The 27,221-nt window shown below is 39.4% G+C and overlaps 2 protein-coding genes across 6 annotated transcripts in view; one reads left to right on the top strand and one right to left on the bottom strand.

Moving 5' to 3' along the window:
• CMSS1 (cms1 ribosomal small subunit homolog) overlaps window positions 1-27,221 on the top strand; it is a 372,406-nt gene that overhangs the window by 19,474 nt on the left and 325,711 nt on the right.
• FILIP1L (filamin A interacting protein 1 like) overlaps window positions 1-27,221 on the bottom strand; it is a 294,176-nt gene that overhangs the window by 6,548 nt on the left and 260,407 nt on the right. For 2 of the 3 annotated variants that reach the window (XM_077994039.1, XM_015129457.3), the window contains one exon: window positions 11,552-14,696. In XM_077994039.1, the coding sequence (XP_077850165.1) occupies window positions 11,900-14,696 (2,797 nt within the window). In that variant the 3' untranslated portion in view covers window positions 11,552-11,899. Of the gene's footprint in view, window positions 1-11,551; window positions 14,697-27,221 lie in introns of those variants that run through there. The other variant, XM_015129448.3, reaches the window with a different exon arrangement.

Raw genomic sequence — 27,221 nt, 5'->3', positions numbered from 1 at the left:
ATGTTGCTTTGAGGATCATGATAGAGAAATTGTTGATACTATTCAAGTGTCTGAGACAGCCAGAGAGAGAAATGTAATTCCCACTCAACTGCCGCTCTTTTCTTCTCCCACCATAGGTACTTCTACATCCCTTTCCCAGAGCCTGAGATGAATTTTGTGGGATCCTCCCATGTGCCCACATCCTCTGCACAAGGCCACTTTATCTTACTGATAAGAATGTAACTAGTTCTGAGAACAGCCACCTAAGGAGGCATTTCTTCCCACTACTTGAACAGTGCATGGTGATTGAACCATTATCCAGGCACTGATTGGCTTGCTAGGGGAAAGGAAATCCTGCACCTCTCTTCCAGTAACCTGGCTGGCCCCTCGGCCATTGTGTCTGATCCAAGCAGACAGATTACCTAAACTTGTACTCTCAGAAGGGTTTGCCACTTTGTGGCACAGAGCCATGCAGTAAGGACAGGATAGCCTCCCCAAAGCATATTTACTTCCTCATTGGCAGTCTGAGAAAAACCTGGAATAGGACCATATTTGATAAGTTTGGCCTAAAAAAATAGTAATCATCCGTTGTTCTCCCTAGTCTTCTCATTGTCCTTAGAAGCTATAATCAGCAGCCTCAGAAGCATTTATATTTTTCAGTTTCTGTAATTAATATATACTCTTATAATCAGAAAATTTCATATGAAATAAATGGGCTGCTTATGTAAATTACTATGAGAGCTGTTCTCAGGATGATCCCTACTCACTGATTTCCTCCCTGTTGTCCTAAAGGAATAACTGTCTGTCTCTTGTGTTATGGAACTTTTGAGGACCTCTTGCAGTTTTTAGTTAGCTCCTGTTTATATAAAACAGTGGTTTTCTAAGGCTTAAAAAATGACTGATCTCAGGCATAGTGAATTCAGGCAAGAACACCATGAAAAGGCATAAGAATAGAAAAAGAATAGCTTTTTCTTGTTAAAGAGAAGAGAGGAAATAAAAACAGAACAAAACAGCCAAACCACTAATTGTAAAGGATAGTAATGCATTTTTAAGGAATTACTTTGAGTTGTTCGAAGAGTGTCTGTGTTGATGCAGATTCTTGTATGGTGAGGGGAGACATAGGAGCCAACTTGACAACTTTCCTTTGCCATGGCAGTTTTTACTTGGGATGCTTCCTTGGTTTGCAATTTTGTACTCCTGAATTTGGAGACTGACAAGGTTGAACCCTAACACTTCTCCTTCTGACCTGGGAAGATACATAGTGATTATTTCTAAAAAATGATTCTGAGAGTGCCAGTCTTTCCTTATTAAGTTACAGTGTTCCTTGAGAAATAGAAATCCAGATTTAGAGTGTACCATCTGGGAAAATTTTCTGTTTCTGCAACGGCAGAATCACACCAAATGTGGCCTAAGTTGGTGGTGCTAGTCTTTATAATGGCTGGACCTTGACCCCTTGATTGCCTTTTCTGAAAGTCTTGGGTCATTATCAGGATTGTCAAGGCAGCCACCTGCTTATGAGCTTAGGTGTGCAATGGTTGTGATGCTCCTTCCATGAGTCATTTTCACTCACTTCTGATGCTTTTCTCTCCCATCATCTCTGAGGCTGATCAGGTACCTCCTGCTCTGCACATATTGATGTTCTTCATGCTTGGCATTTGTGCCCTTTGCTTACAGAATCTTGCCTTAGGATAGAGTGAACACTGACTGCACCTTTTGTGTTCTGAGAACAGTGTCCTAATGAGAACATGAGCTTCTCTTTGGACTTGCTTTCTCACATCTCCTATCCCAAGTGCCATCACCAGGTCAGTCTTCTCCGTGCCTGCCCATTTGTGTGGGGCTTGGCTTCTCACATTCATTATCTCTTGTCACCCTAACAGTGGCTTCAGGGAGGCAGGTGGAGTTGGAAGGAGAGGCAAATCACTATTGGCTATGGTGATCATGGAAGGTTTCAGAAGAGGCGAGCATTGATACAGACCTTTCAGTGTGGGTCTTATTTCACTTGACAAGAGATGAAAATTGTGTCCATGTAGAGAAGTGGGGAGGAGAAAGGGGAAAGCCCTGCATATGTTTAGGGACATTCTGAGTGTTCTGGCTGAAGTGGCAGATTTGTGAGGTGTAGCACAAGGAGGCAACATTAGACAACCTGTCTATCACCACAGAGAGTGGAAAGGATCAAATTCAACTTATAATGAATTTAAAACCCCTTGCAACTCAGTGTGTTGCCATGGAAAGATAATGGGGCAACAGAATCAGACCTGTTTTCACTCCTCAGTTTTGTGACGTACTAACAGAATGACCTGGAACAGCTTTCCTTATGTGTCAGAGTTTTAATCTACTTATCTCTAAAGTTGTCATAATACCCACTTTCTAAGGTTGTTGTATAATAAAATAATGTTATATAATGGATTTTTTTTTTGCCCTCTCTTTTTTAATGTTACCTCACTACGCAGAAGCCTTCTGTGAAGACAGAGACTCCCTAGTGCTGTATTCATGGTTCTTCACAATCTAACCGGTCTGTGCCCTTTAAGCCTTACCCTGCCCCAACCATCTCAACTTCATCCATATTGCACTGCTCACTGTTCCTTGAATGTTTATTATCTGCCCTCCTGCCTGCCCCCACACCTTTACCTTGTGGGCACCTCTTTGGAGCACCTTTCTTTCTTCTCTGTATCCTAGTCCTCCCCATCCTCCATCCCCTGCTCAATCCTCCTCTGTTTCTGAAGCCTGATCCCCAAATCCCACCTGAGAGTAACCTGCTCTTCCTCTAAATTCCTGTAGTACTTACTGTCTATACAGTTCCTTCTCTGTGTTGAGCTCTTAGTTACCTTTTAAGCTACCCCTTAACTCCTGCCTTTTATTCCAAACTTGAATGTCTGCATAGCTGCCTAGCACAACAACGAGCAGTATTGCGTGCTTCATGAATGTTTGTTGGTTCATTCTTGTAGGTGAATGGTTGAGGAATGAAGGAAGCCTGTATCCTAATAGAAGACGTTAATGCCTGTAGTGGTTATAAGCTAATAATACAGAGGGAATTGCAGCTTCTCAGAGAGGACCTTTTAGAACGGTCTAAACAGTAGAGAGTTATCTCTTCAGTTCTTGGGATTCCTGCTGAAAACTAATTCCCTTCTCCCCCAACTCCATTTAAAGCCGGGGTGGTTGATTTCTAGACTCTTATTTCTCCCAAGGGCACATGAGAAATGGAAAGCTCTAGTTGAACTGAAAATTCTAGTTTAGAATTCAGGTATCTTTGAAAGAGACAGAAGTACAAAATACTGTAATAAATGTTCAAGTATGAACATGCTCTTGGGCCAGTCTGTCAAGTAAGTGGAAACAATTATGCAACAAAACTCTTCAGTATAGGTTTTTAAAGTTGCTTTGAGGCTTATGTTTAGTCAGATTCAAGGTTCTCATCTCTAGACACCAGACATGAGTTTTCATATGAGTTGTCAAATTTTTCCCACAGTAAGAGTGGAACTGGCTTATAGAGTCAGTTGGTCCATCTCTTTAATGTGGTGATTTTTAACCAGAGGGCAATTTTGCCCTCCAGGGAACATTTAGCCATGTCTGGAGACATTATTATCACAGTTGGGGGATGCTACATGTTGCGTAAGTAGAAGCCAGGAGTGTTCCTAAACATCATACCGTGCATAAACACCTCCTGCTTCCCCACAACAAAGAGTTCCTGGGCTGAAACCATTAATAGTCCTGAAGTTGAAAAAATGCTCTAATGGGGAGAAAAAGCTGATATGATTAGGGGTAAAAAATTAATTTGTAGAATCTGGTTTTTTTTTTTTGAGACAGAATCTCAACAGAGCTGTGAAGCTCTGTTGCCCAGACTGGAGCGCAGTGGCACAATCTTGGCTTACTGCAACCTCTGCCTCCCAGGTTGAAGTGATTCTCCTGCCTCAGCCTCCCAAGTAGCTAGGATTACAGGTGCCCGCCACCATGCCTGGCTAATTTTTGTATTTTTAGTAGAAATGGGGTTTTACCATGTTGGTCAGACTGGTCTTGAACTCCTCACCTCGTGATCTGTCCGCCTTGGCCTCCCAAAGTGCTGGGATTACAGGCATGAGCCACCATGCCCAGCCAATTCATAGAATCTTAGAGAAAGAAACATCTACTAGTTTTGACACCTATAAGTGAAAAAATGAGGAAGAAGTTTAATTTCTGGAGGAAAAAAACTCATGTAGGTTGTTGGCTTATTTATGCCCCGACCTTATTTCCCAAAAGGAATTTTAAATGATTTAAGGAGGGTGGCAAGATTTCAAATTCAGAAGTCACTGGAAGTTAGAACCAAATGTGATCTTAAAGATCACCAAGTTCAATTCACTTATTTCAATTCATAAAGGTTAAATGACTTGTCCAGGGCCTCACAACTGACTAGAAAAGGCATAAACCAGAGCCTGATCTATTTGCCTGCCTCCAGTGCTCCTTCGCCTAACCACTTCACTTAACTGAGTCTTCCTCTGTGAAGCTTTCTAATCTACTGTAGCCTTCCTTAATCTCCAGTTTATTGGTAGAGATTGACAGTTTCTCACTTGATTAAATGTTGTCTGATACTCTTGTTTCTTGTTTCATTTCTTGCCCAGGTTAATAAGCTCTTCAAGGGCAGTGAATCTTTCATCTCCATAATATCTGCCCCAGTGGCAAGTAAGAGGTACACAGTTTAGTGTGTCATGATCAGTGGATTGATCGATTGTGTACATGTGATGCTTTGAAGAAAACATATTGCACACTAAGATGCTGTGCATGTCACTGAGACACAAGTTTTGTTGCATAAGGATCATTTCTACTCACTTGATTGACAGATTGGTCCAGAGCATGTGCACATTTGAACATTTATATTTGTGTTAATACCTTGTACCTTTGTCTCTTTCAAAGATATCCTATTATAAACTAGAGTTTTCAGATAAACTGGAGCTTTCCATTTCTACTATGTCTGTGGCAGAAAAAGAGTCTAGACAACCAACCACCTTTACCTTTTGCCAGAACAGCAGATAACTCCCTCTACAGACCTTTCTAAAAGATCCTTTCTGAGAAGTCTCAATTCCCTATGTCTTAGCTTGTAACCACCACAGGCATGAATGTTCATTAGTAACCTACCCTCCACCTATCCGAAAACCTCAGGAATGGCTGAGGACGAGGTGTAGGCTTTGTAGGTCTCTAGGGTTTATATTTGTATATCGTAGTTGTCCAAACATGGCTAGCCTTTAAAGAGCTAAACAGAGGCACAATCCTATCATAAAAACGGACTAAGGACATGAATAGACAATTCTCAAAAGAAGATATACAAATAGCAAACATATATAAAAAAATGCTCAACATCACTAATTACCAGGAAAATGCAAATCAAAACCACAGTGCGATACCACCTTACTCCTGCAAGAATGGTCATAATCAAAAAATTAAAAAATAATAGATGTTGGCGTGGATGTGGTGAAAGGGGAACACTTCTACACTGTTGGTGAGAATGTAAACTATTAGTACATCCAGTATGGAAAACTGTGGAGATTCTATAAAGAACTAAAAGTAGATCTATCATTTGATCCAGCAATCCCATTCCTGGGTATCTACCCAGAGGAAAAGAAGTCATTATATGAAAAAGGTATTTGCACATGCATGTTTATGGCAGCACAATTCGCAATTGCAAAAATATGGAACAAGCTCAAATGCCCATCAATCAATGAGTGGCTATAGAAAATGTGGTATATATACATGGTGGAATACTACTCAGCCATGAAAAGGAATGAAATAATGGCATTCGTAGCAACTTGGATGGAACTGGAGACCATTGTTCTAAGTGAAGTAACTCAGGAATGGAAAACCAAACATTGTATATTCTCACTCATAAGCGGGAGCTAAGCTATGAGGACACAGAGGCGTAAGAATGAGACAGTGAACTTTGGGGACTCAGGGGAAAGAGTGGGAGGGGTGTGAGGGATAAAAGACTACACATTGGGTACAGTGCAAGTGATGGTTGTACCAGAATCTCAGAAATCACAACTAAAGAACTTACTCATGTAACCAATCACCACTTGTTCCCCCAAAAGCTATCGAAATAAATAAATAAAAACAGAGGCAAAAAAAAAAAAAAAAAAAGATGGTCTCAGGTAGCCCCTTAGATATCATACCAGGACCGTTTGGCTGTGGGGAGGAAGAATAACTCACTAAAATAAGAAAACTAGTTTCAGTTTTTCAAAACAGATTGCCTCAAATAATAAGATAAGTTTTATTTATCTTGATCAACAGCTTTGACAATGAAATTTTAAATGATGTCACAAGTGATTATCCCTGGGATGGCTGACTGCAATGCCAAAGGTTATTCCTGAATACATTTTTATAGCAGCATTCTAAGTGTAAAACCTGGTACCTGATGGAATGTTGACAGATTTGTAAGTGCTCCCATGTAAATGGTGTTAATTCATTATCAAATTATGAAGTACTTAGAGGTGTTGGCCAGTTAACTCGCTATACTCCCTCAAGATTCCTTAACCTACAGTGTTGCCTTTGAGGGATGCCTGCTCTGATGTATTGACTGCCCAAAAGCTTTACCCTTCTTGATGTACCTTGAGGAATGGAAAGGGTCCATCTGCTGGAAAGGAAAGGGCTTGGAGTTTAAGTAAAATGAATTTAAGTGGGGTTTAAGGTTTGAGAACCTTAGCAAACTACTTGTCTTCCTTGCTCTTTCTTGTATTTGCTTCACTGTGCCATAAGTTGAATGGAGTCCTTTGTTTTGGTTCATCTAACTGCCGTATTTAATGTGTGTTCTGGACCCTTCCCAAAAAATGCTACAGAGTTAAGTTGAGGGCCTGGGATCTGAGAGAGAAACAGACCTTGTAGGTGTCAGACAGCCTGCTGCAGCTCAGCCAAAGATTTAGGCATCTATGCTTTGCTACAGTTATAAAACTGGGAATCTTCCCACCCAATAAAATGGGAGTTTTTATTGAGCTTTCCTTTTAAATAAAAAGAAAACGTGGAGAATAAGCCTTCTGTTTGTCATGCCAGCCACTAGAGGGTAGAATAGCCACACTTGCTAGGACAGGTGTAATTTAAACAGAGGGACTGTGGTCAGAACACATTTGCCAGTGCTTGTCAATACAGATGCTTTTTGACTTATGATAGGGTTAAAACCACATAAACCCACTGTGAGTTGAAAATATTAAAAGTTGAAAATATGTTTAATACACCTAACCTACTGAATATCATAGCTTAGCCTAGCCCACCTTAAACATGCTCAGAGAACACTTTCATAAATCTACAATTGGCCAGAATCGTCCAGCAGCACAGCACACTGTAGAACAGGGGCCCCTAAAAAACAAGCCATGGACTGCAACCAGTCCGTGGCCCGTTAGGAGCCGAGTGGCACGCAGAAGGTGAGTGGCAGGCAAGTGAGCATTATTGCCTGAACTCTGCCTCCTGTCAGAACCAGTGTGGCATTAGATTCTCATAGGAGCACGAACCCTATTGTGAACTGCACATGCGAGGGATCTAGGCTGAGCACTCCTCATGAGAATCTAGCTAATGCCTAATGATCTGAGTGGACAGTTTCATCCTGAAACCTTCCACCCAACCGCCCGGCCATGGAAAAATTATCTTCCATGAAAACAGTCCCTCGTGCCAAATTGGGAACTACTGCTGTACAGTATCGGTTGTTTACCCCCATGATTGTGTGGCTGACTGGGAGCTGTAGCTCCCTGCCACTACCCAGCACTGGGAGAGAGTATCTTACAGCATATTGCTAGCCCAGAAAAAGATCAAAATTTGAAGTACAGTTTTAGGGTACAACTAACCAGCAGAAGAGTTTGTTAAAATGCAGCTTTCTGGGCCTCTGCCCCCAGAGGTTCTGATTTGATAGCTCTGAGTAGAACTTAATATCAAGGGATTCTCATACAGATATCTTGGATTTTACTTTGAGACACACTGATCTGTAAGAGTTTTGGGGCATGCATTTTTTCCTGACTATCTTTTCTCTTGGGATTACAAAGCAAAATGATTATCTGGAGGAAAAAAATCTGAACAATAACAGAAACCAGGGTATAGGAAAAAGCTAGAGTGTTGGTTAATTTAAAGGTCTTTCCCTGCCTTTGTTTAACGTATTTTAAAAGAGACTTACTTTGTAAATATTCAGAATCAAAGAAACTACTAAAACGTTTTTATTGGGAGTTTTACTTCAACCAGTAAAGACCATGGAATCCTTAGACTACAAATCTCTAAACATTTTTGATAAAATATCCCTTCTATGACCATCTCACAGCTCCCCTAATTTTATCCTTTATGGGTTATGTGGTTTGGCTCTGTGTCCTCACTCAAATCTCCTACCTGTAATCCCCATGTGTCAAGGGAAGGACCTGGTAGGAGGTGATTGGATCGTGGGGCGGTTTCCCCTGCTGTTCCCGTGCTGTTCTTGTGATACTAAGGGAGTTCACATGAGACCTGATGGTTTAAAAGTGGCAGTTTCCCCTGTGCAGTCTCTGGCTCTCTTGCTGCCTGGTAAGATGTGTCTTGGCTTTGCTTTGCCTCCTGCCATGATTGTAAGTTTCCCGAGGCCTCCCCCAGCCATGAGGAACTATGAGTCAATAAAACTTTTCTTCTTGATAAATTACCCAGTCTCAGGTATTCTTTATAGCAGTATAAAAATGGACTAATAAAAATGGATGTCATGAAGACCCCAAGCCTAATGTCTTAGCATTGTAAAATATAGTTGTGGAGACCTTACAAAGAGTATATGTAATTTTATCATGATCTTGATTGAACAAGTATTGCAATTCTTTCTTATGTGTAAAGAGTAAAGATTCAAGTGTAGTAATGCACAATGTCCTTCTAGTAAGGATGACAATTTTATTTTTGTCAGTGCCCCTAGAGAGCAGTGGCATCCTCTCCGGGAAACTTTTGCCATTACTTTTAAATAGAAAAAACATGATAAAATCATTCAAATCTGTGATAGGATTCTACCATTTAAAGAGTTAAAGAGTTAGTGGGAATGTGAGTAAAATGAAACTTGGTTCTGAAGCCAGGACTTAGACTAATGAAAGGTTGGTATGAGTTTTTCAGAGAGACGAAAAAACAGTCTGTCTTCTGTGAGCACTCATGGACCAAAGAATACAACCCTCCACCCCCACATATTTCATATGAAGATTTCTGAAGATTTTCCAGTGTCACTTCCTGTTTCCTTCCTGGTTTTGGGGGGAGTTCTATGATTATATGTTAATGAAAAAGGAAGTTCTGTAATCTTCCAATCTCTTCTCTCTCTCTCTCTTCTCTCACATGCACACAAAAAAATATAAGAAACCTTTTTAAAATTAAAGGCCAGATATCTACAGTGTGTCATTTTAGGTAAAATTCTATAGAAAAAAAGATGTTTTGTAGAAATTATGCTGCTGTTATGATGATCTTTAATTAGTAACACTTGTAATAATGTACACGTTATTAATCTGTCTTCTAAAATTTATTTTGATGCTGATACAAATTATTATACTAAAGGAATCCTCCCTGTAGAGGTACTTCTGAAAAAGAGGTGTTCCTTGAAGGTTTGGTGAATCTCCAGTTATGTTAGATTAACTACTTAGGAAGCCTCTATATAGTTAAAATCTGGAACAAATGATTAAATGAGAATTTGTGCATTATAATAATAGAACACAGGACTTACGGTGTTAACTTTATTATAGAGAATTGCTGTGGCTCACATAAGAAATTGAACCCTTTCAAAATGGGTGGGCTGATGAATAGCCCAAATTTGGCTCCCAAACTCTATTAGTTACAAGTGTGCCAAGAATGGATTTCTACCCTCCTCTCATCCCCCACCAGCACTTGGAGCAGCCAAGAGGAACCTGGGGTGATGGGAATCCCTTGGCTGGTTATCTCTGCCTCTTTATCTGTTTCCCCCAGTGCCACCCAAGCATGTGTTTTGTTTATGCCATTATGTGACAAAGTTGGGAAGACTTTGTTCTTAAATTCTTTGTGATTTCCATTGTTCATAATTTTATGACTAGTTGATTGATGCCTTCCAAAATATTACATGTACCCGCTTTCAGTAACTAGAAAAAGATCGCATGAAGCAGCAGCATTATCATTGTCTGTTTTGAAAGAGCTAAAATTAAGTTGGCCATTCCTTCTAGAGTTCTGGCCCAAGGTGACTTAAAAATAGTTTTAATAAACATTTAGACCATCTTGTATTTTGTAATACAGTTGGGTCACTGCTGATTCCTAAGATAAATGTGTTTAAACAGAAGCTTTCTCATTCATCAGCAACCTCAGCTTTCATCCAAATTTATTTAATGATGATGCAAGCCCATAGCGTTGGTGTTGCAGTTCGTCACCATGGAAGTGTTTCTGTCAACAAATCCTCGCTTTACCATCATGAAATTGATTTTGCAGGGGAAAGGAGGATGATTGTGAAAGCTTTCTTCTACTCTTAAAGATCTTCACAGTTTGCCTGGATGTCTAAATGAATTGTATTTAAAATCAATAACTGGCAATAAAATTAACCACACTAAATTAACAGTTATGAGGTTAGAAAAAGGGAAATGGCAATAAGCTACTTGGTCTGAAATCGTCTTTTTGGAATGTGACTTGGAGACCACACTTGTAAGTTAAAATGTTCCCTGAAAGCTATTGTTCTCTGCTCAGAAGTATAGATTATCCCCAGGGAGTCCCGTGAAGCAGATATCAGAATTTCTAGGATGATTTGGCTGAGTTTTTCTCATCTATATTATAAATGGCATAATAATCACAGAAGAAATTCACACTATATTACTTCTTTCAACTAATATACTGTATTTTTTTTTAAATATGCCTTTTCTATAACTTATGTCATAACTATCTTTGGCTTTTATGTGCTTGTTTAAAAAAAAAACTGTAAAAGTTAAAAAAAAAAAAAAAACCTATAAGCTTCTGAATACAGGCCCTTTATGAGCAGGGTAGGTAGCACCTACATTAAGTAATTCAGACTATTTTGGGAACCACATAGGTAAGAAACAAGAATGACATTTTCTTTTTTTTCTTTTGCTTTGAAGCAGAGTGTTCAGGAGTTTATGTCACAGTGGCTGGTTCCAGATTTGGTTGCAGACATATGTGTTCTGTGGGAGTTTTGATCTCTGGTAGAAATACAGTCGACTCTTGATTGTCAAGGTTAACTACATTTCCAAATGTACTTTCTCTGGCTTTCTATCACATGTCAGAGCTTTTAAATTTTACCATCTGCTTATATGTGCTCATGAAAACCAAAATTATTCAGTAGTATTTTATTTCATTATTATCATAAACATTTAAGTTCCTAATGTAGTCTAAGCACTGTGTTGGGCTCTAGAGATACTGAGATACATCCCAAGCATGAAGTTATGTTTACTTCTGAAAGATCTTATAGTTCACTTTGAAATCAAAGAGATGTAATTTTTATTTATTTGAACCACTTTTCCCTCTTCTAATATGTGATTAGAAGTTGACCGTAAATGAGACATAGGTCCTGTTTGTTTTTAAGGAAGAATTAATAGAGACTATAAGCAAAAGACAAAATTCTATTGTACATGCAGAAATATAACACAGAATGACCAAAAGAAAATTCAGCAAGCAATGGTAAAAATAACAAATTATTTACTGTTTTATAATGTTAAAGTATTTTGCCAAGACAAGTTGCAGTCAAATTAAAGTGAGTTATGGAAAATGAAATACATAAAGATGTATTTATACAAGTGCAGACTAAATATATTTTCCATACAAGTTTGTAAATGAAAAGATACACAGTAAGTGCACACTCGATATGACTATGCAGGCAACAGTTAGTTTCAGATACTCTTGTATAGTTCATGCACAAACCTTCCCAAAGTACGAGTTCAGTCAGTCTTGGGGGATATGGAGGGATGATTAAAAAAGGATTGAGTTCCTTGCAAAAATATCAGTATGGACTGGATGAGGGTGAGCGTGGTCAGTTATATATATTACTTACTGTAATTTGTGATTGTCGAGGAAGAGGTGTGGCTGTTGGTGTGATAGTAATACTGCTGGTGACTTTATTGGTTGTTTTGTTTAGTGCCCCGTTAATTAAGCCTTGAGTTCGGTTATCCTGCAGTGGTGCTGAAGGGCTGGCAGGTCTCACAGGGCTGGCTACAGCTTGCATGTAAGGACTTCCTAAGTGAATGTGGATTTTATTATCCTCAGTAGTTATCACACTTGAACTATTACTGTTTGAACGCTGAAACTGCCATGATGACTGCCGGTCCGGGGAGACTCTGAATATCGCATGCTTGGCACTGATTTCTATTGGTTCTGGAGAGCGTCCCTGCTCAGGAGAGCTAACTGAACCAGTCACAGCCAAAACCTGAATAGGGGACATTGTCCTTTCTGGAGTTAGAGAACCACAAGACTCTGGGGTCTGTGCTCTGGCAAAAGTTGCCATGGTAATTGGGGACATGCCTTGTTCTAAATTCATGAGGTCTTCGGTAGAGGTTTTGGATTTTACTGGTGTTATGGAGGCATTTTGGAGGATGGTTATCCTTTGCTTTGGCGTGCCACAGTTCGGTATCACTGCAGTACTCGTGTAAGAGTGAGGACTCTCTGTAGTCGGGCTTGTGATTTCAAGAGTGGCTGTGTTTTGTACATGGTCTGGAGTAACCTTTATATGAAGTGGCTGCCCAGGTGTGTGGCTTAGGACTAGATCTCCAGGTTGCACAAAGTTGGCATTGGGTTTAGTTTGTATTTTTCCATTCTGAGGATGGCCCTCCTTGGATTTCATCCAGGGAATCCATAGCTTTCTGTTAACAGGACATGGAGTAGACTGGCTGCATTTGAAGGACAGCACAGATCCCTCATCATTAGGGTCCTCGTCTTGATCCTCACTCTCCTCATATAACTGACCATTGATGACTGCACGTTCCAGAGGAATGAGGCTCTTGTAATCAGGTGGTTCATTGTCTACTGCTTCTGTCTGAACTTCTTTAGAAAATACTTGAGTATCGGAAATTCTTCTTCCATTGAGACTAGGCCTGAGGCTCTTACTGAAATGCCGGTACCTCTCTAACTCCTTAGTGAGGTTTTCAATCTCTCTTCCTAAATCTCTGTTCCTGTTTTCTTGTTGATTTAGTTTTTTTTGCAGGACTGAGTGATCTCCCTGGAGGTGACATATTAGGTCTTCAGTTGCCATGTATTCATGAATTTTCTCTTTTAATGCATCCACTTCTCTTGAGAGGTGCCCTGACTTAGCTTCTTCTTCTTGAAGCCTTTTGAAAAGCCATTGTTCATGGCTGGTCTCTGTCTTTTCTGCTAATTTGTACTTAGTAAGTTCCATTTTAACATGCTCCAGCTCTTTAGATAAAAATTGAGCTTTGTCTCTTTCATTAGCGTACCTTCGTTCTAGAGTCTCATATTCATCTTCTGTTTTCATGAGGTCGTCCTCAATGGCTTTCATGTCCTTTAGCTTCAGTTTCAGTCTTTCCACTTCTTGAGAGAGCTCCTTAATCTTATTGTTTTCTTGGTGTAATGCTGTTGTGGATTTCCCAGAGTCTTGATTTAATTTGTTTTTTGGGAAATCTTTCTCAATTGCTTCCAGTGATTGAAGCCTATTTTTCAACATATTAACTCTTGACAGGAGATCATTTCCTTTCTCTTCTTCCGCTTTCAATTTGTTTTTTAAATCATCTCTCTCCTTGGTTACGCTGTACATCTTTTCTTCTACATCGGTTTTGGACTTGAGCGCCCTTTTAGTTTCCTCAATTAACTTCTCAGTAACTGTTGTTACTTTATTTTGCTCCACTTGAAGCTGAGAAGAAGCAGCTTGTAATTTATCTTCAGTTTTCTTTAATTTTTCACTCATTGTTTTGCGTTCATCTACAAACATCACAGTTAATGTTTTCAGTTTAGTTAAATCCTCTTTTAGAGTGAATTCTGTCTTTTCTAGCCGACTTTCAATGGCTTCTAGCTCTTTAATCCTTCCTTTTAAACTCTCCAGTTCTTGAGACAACTGTTTTGTGGTCATCCTTTCTTTTTCTAAATTGCATTTCAAAGAGTAGCATTCTTGTTTGCTTTTGTTGAAAGCGTCTTCTAACTTTTCCAGAGCCATAATTCTTTTACTGAGTTTTTCAACCTCTAGTTTAAAGTCTTTACTCTGTAACGTCTCCTTTTCAAGCCTCTTATTGAGATCTCTGCACTGCTCTTCCATTTTTATGAGCTCTTCATCTTTCCCTTCCATATCTAGCACACGTTTCCTGAGCTCTTCCACTTCAGCCATGATACCAGCGTTTCCATATTCTCCCTTACTGATTTTTTCTTTTATATCCTGCAGCTCCTCTTCTGCTTTTCGTAAAGACCTGTTTGTCTCTTCTAACTCATCAATCTGCCGGCTGAGTGCTGCCAGCTTTTGTTGAAGCTGGCGATTTTGACTGTCCTCATTGGTGAGCTTCGCCATAATTGTGTGTTGGTCCTGGTGAAACTTTGTGGTCTGTGTTTGCAGTTCCTTCTCTAGTCTGGTTGCCTTCTGCTCTTCCTCCTGAACTCTGGCTTCAGCAAGGGCTAGTTTGGTATGTGTTTCCTTTGCATTTGTGGTCAGCTCTTGGATTTTCTGCCTTTGAAGGGTGAGCTGTGCCGTCAGCCTTTGTTGTTCATCCACCACCATCAAAGCAAAAGACTTCAGCTTGGTCAGCTCCTCTTTCAGGGTGGTGACCCTTTTCTCCTTTTCTTGCTCCTTCTCCTCCTGAGACTTGATTTCTTGATCAATTAGCTTCTTTAATCTGAAAAATGTAAAGTGCATTTTGTGATTGATGCTTTAGTAACTCATCGACTGTAATTAAATATATATGTAATTTAGAAATTATGTAATTGTATGAACTGTGTCAGTTCATATACAATATGCAAAAGAGTTCCTGAATTTGATGACAGAGGAAAATCTTGATAAACAGTTATCTTGCTTTTTTACTTGACTACTATTGATCAGTAACAGCTGCATTTCACCAGGAGCCTTAGTAAAAGAGTAAAGGCAAGAATATTTAGTTTAAATTGCTTGGGTAACATATAATTATTAGGCAGTCTGGCCTGAAGACTATGAAAATAGGCACAAGCTTGAGATGATGCAGTTAGACCTGGCTGCAAGACTGACCCTAATCTTACCAACTAATTGATCTGGGCAGTTATTTAACATCTCTGAACCTCAATTTCCTCATATGAAAAATGGGGGCAATAATTATATTTACTTCAGGGGCTTTTTATGAAAATTAAATGAGATGATTCATCTAAGATTCTCATTGTCCTGACACATGGCAAGCATTTGGTATTAGTTCTTGCTGCTGTTCTTTTTTTATTAATAGGGTTATTATATTTATCAAATAGTTTGCTTGAACCAAAGTATGTGGTGCATTAATGTTTGATGTTCAACTCCTTCATTCTTAGTTAAGAAAAATTGTATTCCCATTGCTTAGAAGTTATGCACTTCACTGATAGACATCTGTGCCAATTAAAACTTGGTTTGCACTGGCACAACATTATTCTGAGAACCACTTCACATATACCTTATCCTCATAGTGGACAACAGTTAAGTGAGGAGAATTGAGAGGCATCTGTTTGGGTTTGGTGTTTTCATAACATTTGAGAAGAGCTTGGGGTTTGGTAGGAAAGTGCTTATTGATGAGAGTCTGATGCTAGACATGATGGAAGAGAAACTCTGTTATCAGGAACATAATAATTCCCTCTTAAATGACGACTACTGTGACATGCTGTTTTCTTCTTTTATGTTTTAAATTTGTCTGCATAACAGGAGGATATTTTACATGTAGTATAAACTGTCTCTTCCACCTCAGTAGTGAGGTCAAAGCTTTAAATTTGTGGCACTCTCAGTTACATTGTGAATGGGCTGATTATAGAGGATGTAATTACAGCTTTGCAGTTAAACAGAAGCTAAAATAGAATGGAATCCCTGAGGAATTGAACTAAAGGACTTGTCATGGATGAAGTTATGAATATTTACATTCTGATAGGTATAGATAATTCATAATACTTTAATGTATCTTTTCTCTTAGGGATGAGTTAACTATCAAATGCATGTCTATCATCCTTATCATAGAACTTACTTTTTGAAAGTTGTGTAAGGATTTGAGAGAACTTATTATTTATTTTATTTTATTTTAATTTATTTTTTGAAATGGAGTCTCACTGTCACCAGGCTGGAGTGCAGTGGGGCGATCTTGGCTGCAACCTCTGACTGCCTGGTTCAAGCGATTCTCCTGTCTCAGCCTCCCTAGTAGCTGGGATTATAGGCATGTGCCACCACGCCCAGCTAATTTTTGTATTTTTAGTAGAGACAGGGTTTCACCATGTTGGCCAGGATGGTCTCAATCTCCTGATCTCGTGATCCGCCCGCCTTGGCCTCCCAAAGCGCTGGGATTACAGGTGTGAGCCACTGTGCCGGCTGAGAGAACACTTTAAAAGGAAACTAATTTAGGGTCATCTTCTTGGAAATTGAGTCCTTCTTTTTGAGATTCTAATCTGCTCTTTTCTGTAATTTTCTGTAATTACATTACACAGGAGGAACATGTTTAAAATAATCATATAAGAATTCTCCATCTTTTTTGTGGGAATCCACTTTTAGTTTTTTCTGTTTTGAGGACTTAACAGGAGGCTGGCCCAAGGGCTGTGGCTTGTAAAATTCAGAAGATGCTCGGCGGGATGCTGGGGTGTGGTTGATGATGATCTCATCCAAGGTCTTGGCAAAAGGCTTGCCCATGGTTTCTGGCCATGCCCCATCCCTATTTGAGACACGTGAGAGCCTGAAAAGATAAGCATGGCAGCTTCTTCTCGAATGGTCATGGGACTTCTCAACCCAGTGGCAGCGTCCATGGGTAAACTGCTTTGGTGGTGAAATAGTTAAAAAGAACTTTGGCAAAGTGCTTCTTCCTCCTGCCTTAGCATTAGAATTCATTCGATTTAATGGTTTTGACAATGCCTTGAGCATAATTACAGTGAAATATTTTTCCCCTCTCTACACCACAGTTCTTACAGTTTTATTAGAGAGCAGTTTCACAAAAACTTTTAAGTATTTATTTTCAGTTTATTAAATTATAGCATGTGCTATTTCAGTTTCATGAGAAGGGGGTGTGTTTTCTTAGGATATGAGGGAGGGAAGACTGTTTCACAGTATAATTAAAAGAGTATTAAAAGGGAATGGTGATTAGTGAGTGCAGTGCAGTAACCTGCAAAAAAGGTTTAGAAGAAAATTCAGTTGCTTCCATTTTGTTCAGTGTTTTTGGAGCAGACATGATGCATATTTTTCAGCCTGGGGCATGATGCATATTTTTCAGCATGATGCAAACATAAGCATCTTTTTCATGGTTTTTGTAATTTGGTTGCATCCCCATCTGTTCCCCAAGCTCTGTCTGATTATTTGAATGCATTTTCTCTAAGCATTTCCTTACTACTTGTTTTCCAATAACCTGCTGTTTCCTTGGGCCACTCTCATGAGCGCACCATAAGACAGTCAGCTGTCTAGTCTGGTAAAGCCTGTCGGGGAGGTAAACAGGAATTTATTTGCAGAAAAAACTGTACCCATAGCCATCAACCTGGGAGCGCAGGACAAGGATCCAGTGAGAACTGTGAGCAGGAGGCCCTGATGGAATTGTTTCAGACCCAGTTGGATGCGTGTAATGCTGTTACACGTTGTGTGGTCGTGTACATGTGTGTGAGAGAGGGAAAGAGAGCTGGTTATGCTACTGAGTTTGAAGGAATTAGCACTTCTGATAGTGATGAATGGGCCACTCTAAATCATTTTTTCTTGCCTGATATCCAGGAGCATTTGAAGGTTGAAGTTTGAGGCTAGTTTTTAGTCTTGAAGAAAGTATAGGGTGAGGAGGGTGTGGAGTTGAGCCTCCTGAGCCGGCTTCCTACTTTGAGTAGGAATGGACTTTAGAAAACACAGTCACTTAATTTTCTGTCTGCATTATTTTTCTTTGCATATTAACAGGATTTAGCATTGATACTTGCATTATATGCTAATGCAGGTTATCATGAACTCTAGGTTTGCTAGCCAAAGCAGATAAATGATTTTGATTGCTTTTAACCAGGGTTTTTATAATCTTCAAAATAGCATAGATCTTGAGGTGCAGAACTCTGCAGATCTAAAATTCATTCCCTAAAAGCTGTGTAGTCAAATTATGACTCCTTTTTCCATTAATAGTTACAGTTTAGGTGCCTTTATGCAGGAATAACCTATGTTAGGGTTTCTCCATCTTCAGCATTATTGATATTTGGGGCCAGATAATTTTTTCATTCTGGAGGTCTTCTTGTGCACTACAGGATGTTTAGCGGCATCCCTTTGTTGTGAATTAAGAATGTTTCCAGACATTGCCAGATGTCTCCTGGGGGCAGTCACCTCCAATTGAGAACTACTGATCTGTGCATGTGTATGTTTGTGGCATGTGTGTATGTCAGTCTGTCAGTAGAAGCTGGACTCCATCATTTTGCCTTACTCAGCTTTAATTAAACAGGTGCAACAGAGAGCTCCCACCTAAATTACACGTACACTTGGTGATTTGATCTTCCCTGCTAGTGGCCTATTCTTTACCAGTGCTTCTCACAGTGTAAAGTGCATTTGAATCACATAGGAATCTTGTTAAACTGCAGACTCCAATTCAGTAGGTCTGGGGTGGGCCTCACAATTTGCATTATAACAAACTCTCAGATGATGCCAAGTCTGCTGGCCCTCAGACTGACTGTGGGTAACAAGGCTTTACCATTTACATGTCAGATGTTTCCTGGAGTATTAACTCTGCCAATTGTTGTTATTGATTTATACCCAATCTGCAGTACCACAGGCTGTATTCCTGACCTATATGACCACCCACTTTTTTCAAAGAAGGTATCAGGTGAGAGAATATGACTAAATTAACTAAAATCTGTTCCCCACATTTCTGGGGAACAAAATGACTCGAAATGCATACCATAGTTGGTGGGTCAGTAGCTACATTTTCATGCAAAAAGAGCACTAAATGATTTTAGCTCCAATTTGTGTTTTTTCTCACAAGCACAAAGACTAAAATATAGGAGACTATATAATAGCTGCCATTCTTTACTTAGTGCCAGTGATGTGTTGCCAAGCACTGAGCTGAGTCTGTACATCTGTCGGTTCTAATTCTCATGATAAATTTACAGGGTTTGAGATTATCTCCATTTTACAGCAGTGAAAATTGAGGCTCAGAAAGGTCAAGAAGGAGCAAGGCTGTGCTACTGTGCTATTTCCCCACATTACATTGCAAAGAACACAAACCATTGCATAGGGCTGGTCCACACACAAGGATTTTTATCAAGAACACTCTGAATGGAGAACTATCAGCTTAAAAAATCTTACTTATCATTGCGTTTGTATTCTTTTTAAAAAGTGTGTATCTCTCAGAGCAGGGGTTTTTAAATGTTTATTCTTGTATCTGCTAAAAGAATGTTGAAGAACTAAGTACTTCTTTTCACATTTTTTAACTAGCATCTAGATTTTTTCATTCAATGTTTAAATAGTTGTAAAAGGATATATTTTAACATTTGCCATCTAATCTGAAAGTCCTCATTAACAAATTGGACAGCCAAACCAGTCATTCAGGAAAAGTCTGACTTCATTTTTCAACCTAACGAAATGTGTAAATACACATCCCTCTGGTACCCATCTCATTTCTAAAAGATAAGGCATGAGGACTTGCCCTGCATTGTCCCCAGATGAAGAAACAAGGCACTGCTTCATCCATTGTTTGGTTCTAAACCTGTTGCTGCTGCTGCTCTTACTGCTCTGCTCTGCTCTTTTCTCATAGGACTCTCAGGATTAAAGCTTTCTATAGTCATCCCTTTGTCTGATGCCCCAGAGGGGTTTCCAACCCAGGAAGAGCCACTTGATAAGAGTTTGCTAAGAAGTTTGTTTTGAAAATGTTGTTAGAAAAGGAGAACTCATAGAACACAAAGAGTATATGTATGAATGGTGGACACAGACGTTGATCCCTTAAATCTCTCCATGCCTGTACCCATAGGAAGTCTTTATGTACCCTCAGGGGTACATGTACCCCAGTTTAAAAGACTACTGTCTTGGAGTACTCATATTCATGTTCTAGTACTGACACCACAGCATTATAGGAACATTCATTGAATCCTCGCCAATAAAAACGGGTTTTGGAAGCTGGTTTTATGGACACAAAAGTGAGGTAATTAAATCCAAACTGGCTTAAAGCAGTATCTTATTACAGCTTTTCGTTAGAGTTTTTATTATGGCTCAGAATTGTTATAACTTACTGTGGTTTATCACTATTATTATGTGCAATACCAGTTCCTTGTTTTTTCAGAAACATCACATCTGTCATCTTCAGTATTCTTTGGTACTAACCATAATTCTGGTTCTTCGTTACAAATGATACACTCAGAGGGTTTTTTCAGTTTTTATTTGCAGACACATATGTCAGCACAGATGTGCACCTACACTTTATCTCCTCTGTGAGACACTGAGTGTCAGTAATAATGCAGCATATAATACACATATGAAACACATCGTATGTCTAAATGCTATAACACCAGTCATACCCATAATAATTTATATTATAATTCTTACCGTTTTTGATTTTGTTATTTTTGTACATTACAGTCAACCCTACTAAAATACAGACTTCTTGAGAACAGGATGAGTATCAGTGATTCATTTGTGTGTCCTACAGTGTCTACCACAAAGCCCTTACATGTAGAGGGAGCCACATGAATATCTTTTGAATAAATGAACAAATACTCCCTTTTGTGAAAAATACTGTAGCACTGTCCTAAGTAGTTTTGTTCATTTTTTAAGAAAATGCTCTAATATTTACCATGTACATGTTTTTAGGCATTTAAGAAAATGAGGTATGAGTGGGTTTCCCATCAGTGTTCTCCAAGAACATTATTTTCTCTATTTCATAGCTACAGAGCCTCTAGAAAGAATCAAGACTGTTGGAACAGGTCCTTTTCTCCTTTCTTCAGATCCCTGCATTAGAACTGTATGTGCTTGTTTGTTTGAGGAGAACAGGGTTAGGTGGTAAACTAACCCTGGCTAGGATGTCCACATCCTAGCCCATCAGTCTCCTTTGGCTGTATCAATTCTGCTAACAAAGGAGTGACTATTTTATGTCTTCCTCAGAGTCCAGAGATCTACTGGACGAATATGTTTGTTTATTACATAAGCAACATTATATCAACAGCAGTGACAGTGGAAAAGAAATATCTATAATCTGACCACCCTAAAACATCAATTATGTTTCTGTTTTCGCAGATCGTTTTGCAGTTTTTCAGATGCTTGGTCCATAGAAATAAACTTAGGGTGATCATCAAGCAATAAAACCAATTCCACAAGCCATTAATGGTACTGTATTGTTTCTATTAGTTCCAGAAATCAGCCTGTAAATAGAGAATAACTTCAGAGTCAGCTTAGCTTCTCATCTATCAGTTTAAGGAAACCAATTTTTCACTGTATTCACTATGTAAATCTTGAATTTAATGTTTTTGATGTTATGAATATGGCAAGAATTTTGTCCATTTAATTTACAAACAACAAAGACTATCATTAATACTAAGGCTATCCTGAGATGAACAGGGGATACAAGATCCTGTTTTCAAAGTGTTTATAGGCTATTAGGAAAGAATGAGGAGACAGTTCCAGCACAATTCAGTAAAGGCTTCAGAGCAATAGTTCTCAACCTTTTAGGTCTCATGACCTCTTTACACTCAAAAAATTTTGAGAACCCTAAAGAGCTTTTGAGTGTATGGGCTTTATCTATCTCTTTACTGTATTAGAAATTTGAACTAAGATTTTAAAAATACTCATTCGTGCTCACGCTTGTTGTCCCAGCACTTTGGGAGGCCGAGGAAGGTGGATCACAAGGTCAGGAGATCAAGACCATCCTGGCTACTAACATGGTGAAATCCCGTCTCTACTAAAAATACAAAAAATTAGCCAGGCATGGTGGCACATGCCTGTAGTCCTAGCTACTTGGGAGGCTGAGGCAGGAGAATCGCTTGAACCCAGGAGGCAGAGGTTGCAGTGAGCTGAGATCACACCATTGCACTCCAGCCTGGGCAACAGAGCGAGACTCTGTCTCAAAAATAAAATTAAAAAAAAATCATTTGTTAAAAATAATAAATAATAAATCCATCATCTGTTAATTTAAATAACATATTTTTATGAAAAAATACTTTTACAAACAAAATTATTTAGTGAGAAGAGTTGCATTGTTTTACATTTTTTGCAACTAATGTCTGGCTCAGATCTGTTTCACACATTCCATTAGCTGTCAGAGAAATATCATCATACATCATGGAGCCTCTGGAAAACTCCATATACACTTCTGAGAGAATGAGACAGAAAAAGGTTGTGTTATTGTGAAGATATCTTTTTCACTCTCATAGGGGGCCACACTTTAAGAACCATTACTCCAGAGGATAGACAGTTGTAACATCAGTGGCAAATTTGTCTTTCTCTGGAAAAGCATCTGGTTTGGGCTGTCACCATGTGCTTCTTCAGGCTGGTCAGCCTTTTGCTTCATCCTGATGAAGCCACCAAATTCACTGGCTTAGTCACTGCTTTGATGTTTCCATCATTAATAAAGCCAGTCATTTGCTAACCATCAAACATAGATGGGAGATTCTCTGCCTTCAAATTTTCTGTCTCTCAGTCCATAGAAAAGTCCTAAATGACAAAACCTTTTTCATAAGACATTGTATTTTGTTTGAAACCCCAATTTGAAATAAGGGTATGGAAACCACTAAGTTGCCTGGTTTTTATAAATGGTTCCATCCATAGTGCTATGCAGGTCAGCTGACATTTAATTCATTTCAGACCTTGATGAGACAAATACAGTGACAGCTACTATGTTCTAGGCACCGTACTTGTTGTCAGTTCTTTTTTCCCCCAAACTTGCCTGTATTCTTGCACAGATCAACCTGATCATAACTTACAGTATTCTCCCAGTAACAACCAAAGCTGGTTTGGTCTTAAGATGTTTGAAACAGTGTAACAGTCACCCTAGTCCTAAGTATGTAACTTCATTTTGATGGGCTTAAATTCCTGTATTTGTTCTCATTATTCCAGAGCTAGTTGAATACATTACTTTTTCTTCCTGATTTATATGTTGATTACTAAACAGAAAACTGCATACATCACACTCCTTTATTTATTTTTATATCTGCTCTCACAGCTAGACTTTGATAGCCTGGTTATGATTATATCCCATTTTATCTTTTAGCAATTCTTGTCTAATACATAATTTTAATTGTGTTGCATTGATAGCAGCTGTGTTCATGGTCAAATAACCATGGATTTCTAGCAGTTTGTAGAGTAATTACATGGAATTTATTGGAAAGCTTCTTTATTTGAGATAGATTTTGGTAATTAGGCCTATAATTTATGTTTCCTTGCTTTCCTCCCTGCTTTTTCAATGGGACTTTTCACTGTTTAGTCTAAATTTTAGGAGCACTCATAAAAATAGCTATGACCGGTCTTTTTTATTCTGTGTATGCTGCTTCCTTTTATTTCTCTCACAAGTCAAAGGTTTTCTAAAAATTACAGCTACAGCATACCATAGCCATAATGTAATGTACAATTCATTTGACTTGGTCAGCAAGATCAGTAGAACAGTAACACTTTTTTTTGGCATCTGCTAGTTGAATGAGTGTACATCTGTGTCTGCTTTATGTCCTTGTTACTGAAGATCCTGTCATCATCATTGAGATCCTTTAGAGACACTATAAATGGGTCCAGACCCAGCAATTTGGGTTAATACTATTTTCCTTCATTGTGAAAGAAGAATTAGGGCATGAAGTTACAGAGGAAGCTTTAGCTTGGTGTCAGAGGAATATATGGTAAAAATGGGACACTGTTAGTCAGGACTCTTCATCACCTGAACTATTAATCTTACTAGGCTCCCCAGAGGTCAGGAGAAGTGAAATAAGATGCAAATAGTCAAATGACCCATTACTTATAAGGAGCTTGGGAGCTTTTAGCAGAGAAGCAGGATTCTAAAAAAAGAGTTACTGAAATCCTCAAATTGAGCCCAAGGACTGGAATTGGGGCAAGTCTCACTCTTTTAAGAGCAGAAAAAGGAGCAAAGTAACTGAGAAAAAGGGTCTCCGAAAGGTGAGGTTCCAGAACCAATAAAAGGCCAGTCTGGGAGTCCATAGGCACAGAGCTTGGGTAGTTAGGCAGCTAAAAGGAGAATATATTTTTTTTTTTTTTTTTTTTTTGAGACGGAGTCTCGCTGTGTCGCCCAGGGTGGAGTGCAGTGGCCGGATCTCAGCTCACTGCAAGCTCTGCCTCCCGGGTTTTTACGCCCTTCTCCTGCCTCAGCCTCCCGAGTAGCCGGGACTACAGGCGCCCACCACCTCGCCCGGCTAGTTTTTTGTATTTTTTTAGTAGAGACGGGGTTTCACCGTGTTAGCCAGGATGGTCTCGAACTCCTGACCTCGTGATCCGCCCGTCTCGGCCTCCCAAAGTGCTGGGATTACAGGCTTGAGCCACTGCGCCCGGCCAAGGAGAATATTTTCATCTTGAGAACAAAGGAGGTGCCCATGAATCTGGGCTAGAAAAGACACTGTCCATGCCCCTGTGAAAGGGCCAGGTAGAGACTTGAAAAGGTGCTCAGGCTAGGCCTGGAAGAAGAAATTGAACTGACAGGGGAGTGACAACAAGTACAGCACATGTAAATCTGTACCAGGGTAATTATCACCTAAATAATGTGTTTTGACTTCTGCAATACTATATTGTTAGGGAGCTTTCTAGTAAGAGCCTTTGGACAATGGATGTTCATTTAATACCATGAATATTGTGCCTCTCCTATCACTCTTTTAATTTTTCTTATTAAAAATACCTACTCAAATGAATTTTTCTTTATGCCATTTACTCAGATGATATCTATCAAGAAGGAACTTTTAAAAAGTTAATTACTGTGAATACACTGCTGTGCTAAATAGAAAGCCCACTCATTTTTCTCACTTTTCTTTTTGTTTCCCCCCTCCGCCAGCTCCCACCACCACTCTGAATTGGGGTTCTTGCGTATTTAGAAAAGCTTCCTTAAATCAAAGTTTCTTGTTTTGCATACTTTCCATTTTGATTGCTAATACACCCCCCACCCTCCCAAAAAAAAATGCCTGTCTTCCAACAGACTAAGACTTTAGGTCTTTGTCAGACTAACAGTTTCAGGTAGATGTCCCTTAATCCTCCAAAGCCTACCTGGGCCTTCTACAGCCATGATGCCTTCCCCTGGCTGCCCTGTCCCTCTAGGGAGAAGTATTCAAAAAGCCACTCAGCATGTGATGCCTTGTATTATCACAGATGTATGTATATTCCTGAAAGTGCCTCCTGGTTCATGGCATGCAGAGCTGCCTTTACATGTAACGTGGTGATGGTGCTCCTGGGCTTGTCCTCAGGTTCCTAACACTTTCATTATGTCTCATTGTCTCCATTCCTTCTTCCCTCTCTCTGCAGTTGATTTTGTACTCTGTGATCTACATTCTTCTGTATCTCGTCTGTTTGCCCAAGGTAGCCTTCTTTAAGGCAGGACTGATGTCTTCCCTACTGCCTGTTCCCTATTACCCCAGCAAGAGATTGCAGTAAACAGTACAGGTGGCAGAGGGCAGGTGGAATGACTGACAGCATGTACACTCTCCAGCACTGAAGCACCAATAGGAGTAAGACAGTAGAAAACTATGAGAGGCAGGGCAGGGCAGTACAGAGCAAGAAATTCAGACTCTGGAGTTCAGTTTTTGCAGTTGAATCCTGGCTTTCCAACTTCTATCTAGTGTGACTTGAGCAAGCAATTTAACCTCCCTACAAGTCTCATTTTCTTCATCTGTAGAATGGGGATAATATTAGAGCCTCCCTCACAATAGGGTTGTTCTGAGGATTAATAAAAAACAATCCATACAAAAAGTCCTTATCATACTGCCTGGCACAATACATGTCAGTTCTCATTAGGAGTAGGATGGTGAGTACTAAAAGAGTAGGTTTTAGATGTTCTCACCACAAAAAAATGATAAGTATGTAAGGTAACAAATACGTTAATTAGCTTGATTTAGCCATTCCATGATGTCTCGATATATAAAAACATCATGTTGAAGGCCCTAAATATAGTTCTAATTTTCATTTAAAAAATCAAATAAAACTTTTTTAAAATAAAAGTGCTACTTGCTTGCCATATTGGAAAAAAAAGTAGGACAGTGAGACAACACAGATGAGCACATCGGTCACAATGTGCTGGCCTAAAGTAGGGGTCAGCTGGGGGAAAATAGCACAAATCACATTGGAATGAAAGATATGACTACATAATGTTTATTGCGATCTATTTTAAGGCTTTTCGTGGATCTTTTCAGCTATGCACATGGTTAGTCATAATGATTGTCATTTTAAGTCAGGGTTTTTCAGCCTTAGCATTGTTGACATTTTGGTTAATTCTTTGTTGTGGGGGCTGTCCTGTGCACTGTAGGATGTTTAGCAGCATCCCTGGTCTCTACCTACCAAATGCCAGGAGTAACATAGTATCTCCAACTCAGTTGTGACAACTACTGAATGTCTCCAGATATTGTGAAGAAATTGAGTCTGTTTGAGAAGTCACTATTTCAGGGGATAATTTTTGGGTAGACTTAAGATTCTTTGTATTCATTGTCTCTGGCCTGTATAACTCTTAATTATCTGCTACTCAAATGTATTTGGGATCAGCCACTGTCTTCCATTTCTCTTTTGCTCATAGATCTACTCCACAGCTCTTCTCCCTTCCTGGAAGAGAACGATGCTGTGAATGTTCAATATCCAATGAAATGCCAGCATATCAAAATGGATGCTAATAGTTGACCTTCCCAAAGCCTCACTGATGCTCTGCTCATCTTACTCCTGCTCTTCATTTTTTGGATGTGAATATGTACTTTGTCTGCTGGATTTAGATACTCACAGACATGGTCTACTTGGGCAGCAGTCCCTCAACCTTTTTGGCACCAGGGACCAGTTTTGTCAAACACAGTTTTTCCATGGACTTGGGGGAGGGTGGTGGTGGATGGTTTGGGGATGAAATTGTCCCACTTTAGATCATCAGGCATTAGATTCTCATACGGAGCATGCAACCTGGATTCCTCACCTGTGCAGTTAACAATAGGGTTCACACTCCTATGAGAACCTAATGCTGCTGCTGATCTGACAGGAGGCAAAGTTCAGGCAGTAATGCTGCCTCATCCTGCTGCTCACCTCCTGCTATGTGACCCAATAATAGGCCTCAGACTGGTATACTGGTCTT

The sequence above is a fragment of the Macaca mulatta genome, chromosome 2 (assembly GCF_049350105.2).
Source record: "Macaca mulatta isolate MMU2019108-1 chromosome 2, T2T-MMU8v2.0, whole genome shotgun sequence".
Lineage (NCBI taxonomy): Eukaryota > Metazoa > Chordata > Mammalia > Primates > Cercopithecidae > Macaca > Macaca mulatta.
This window is presented reverse-complemented; position numbering and strand designations above follow the sequence as displayed.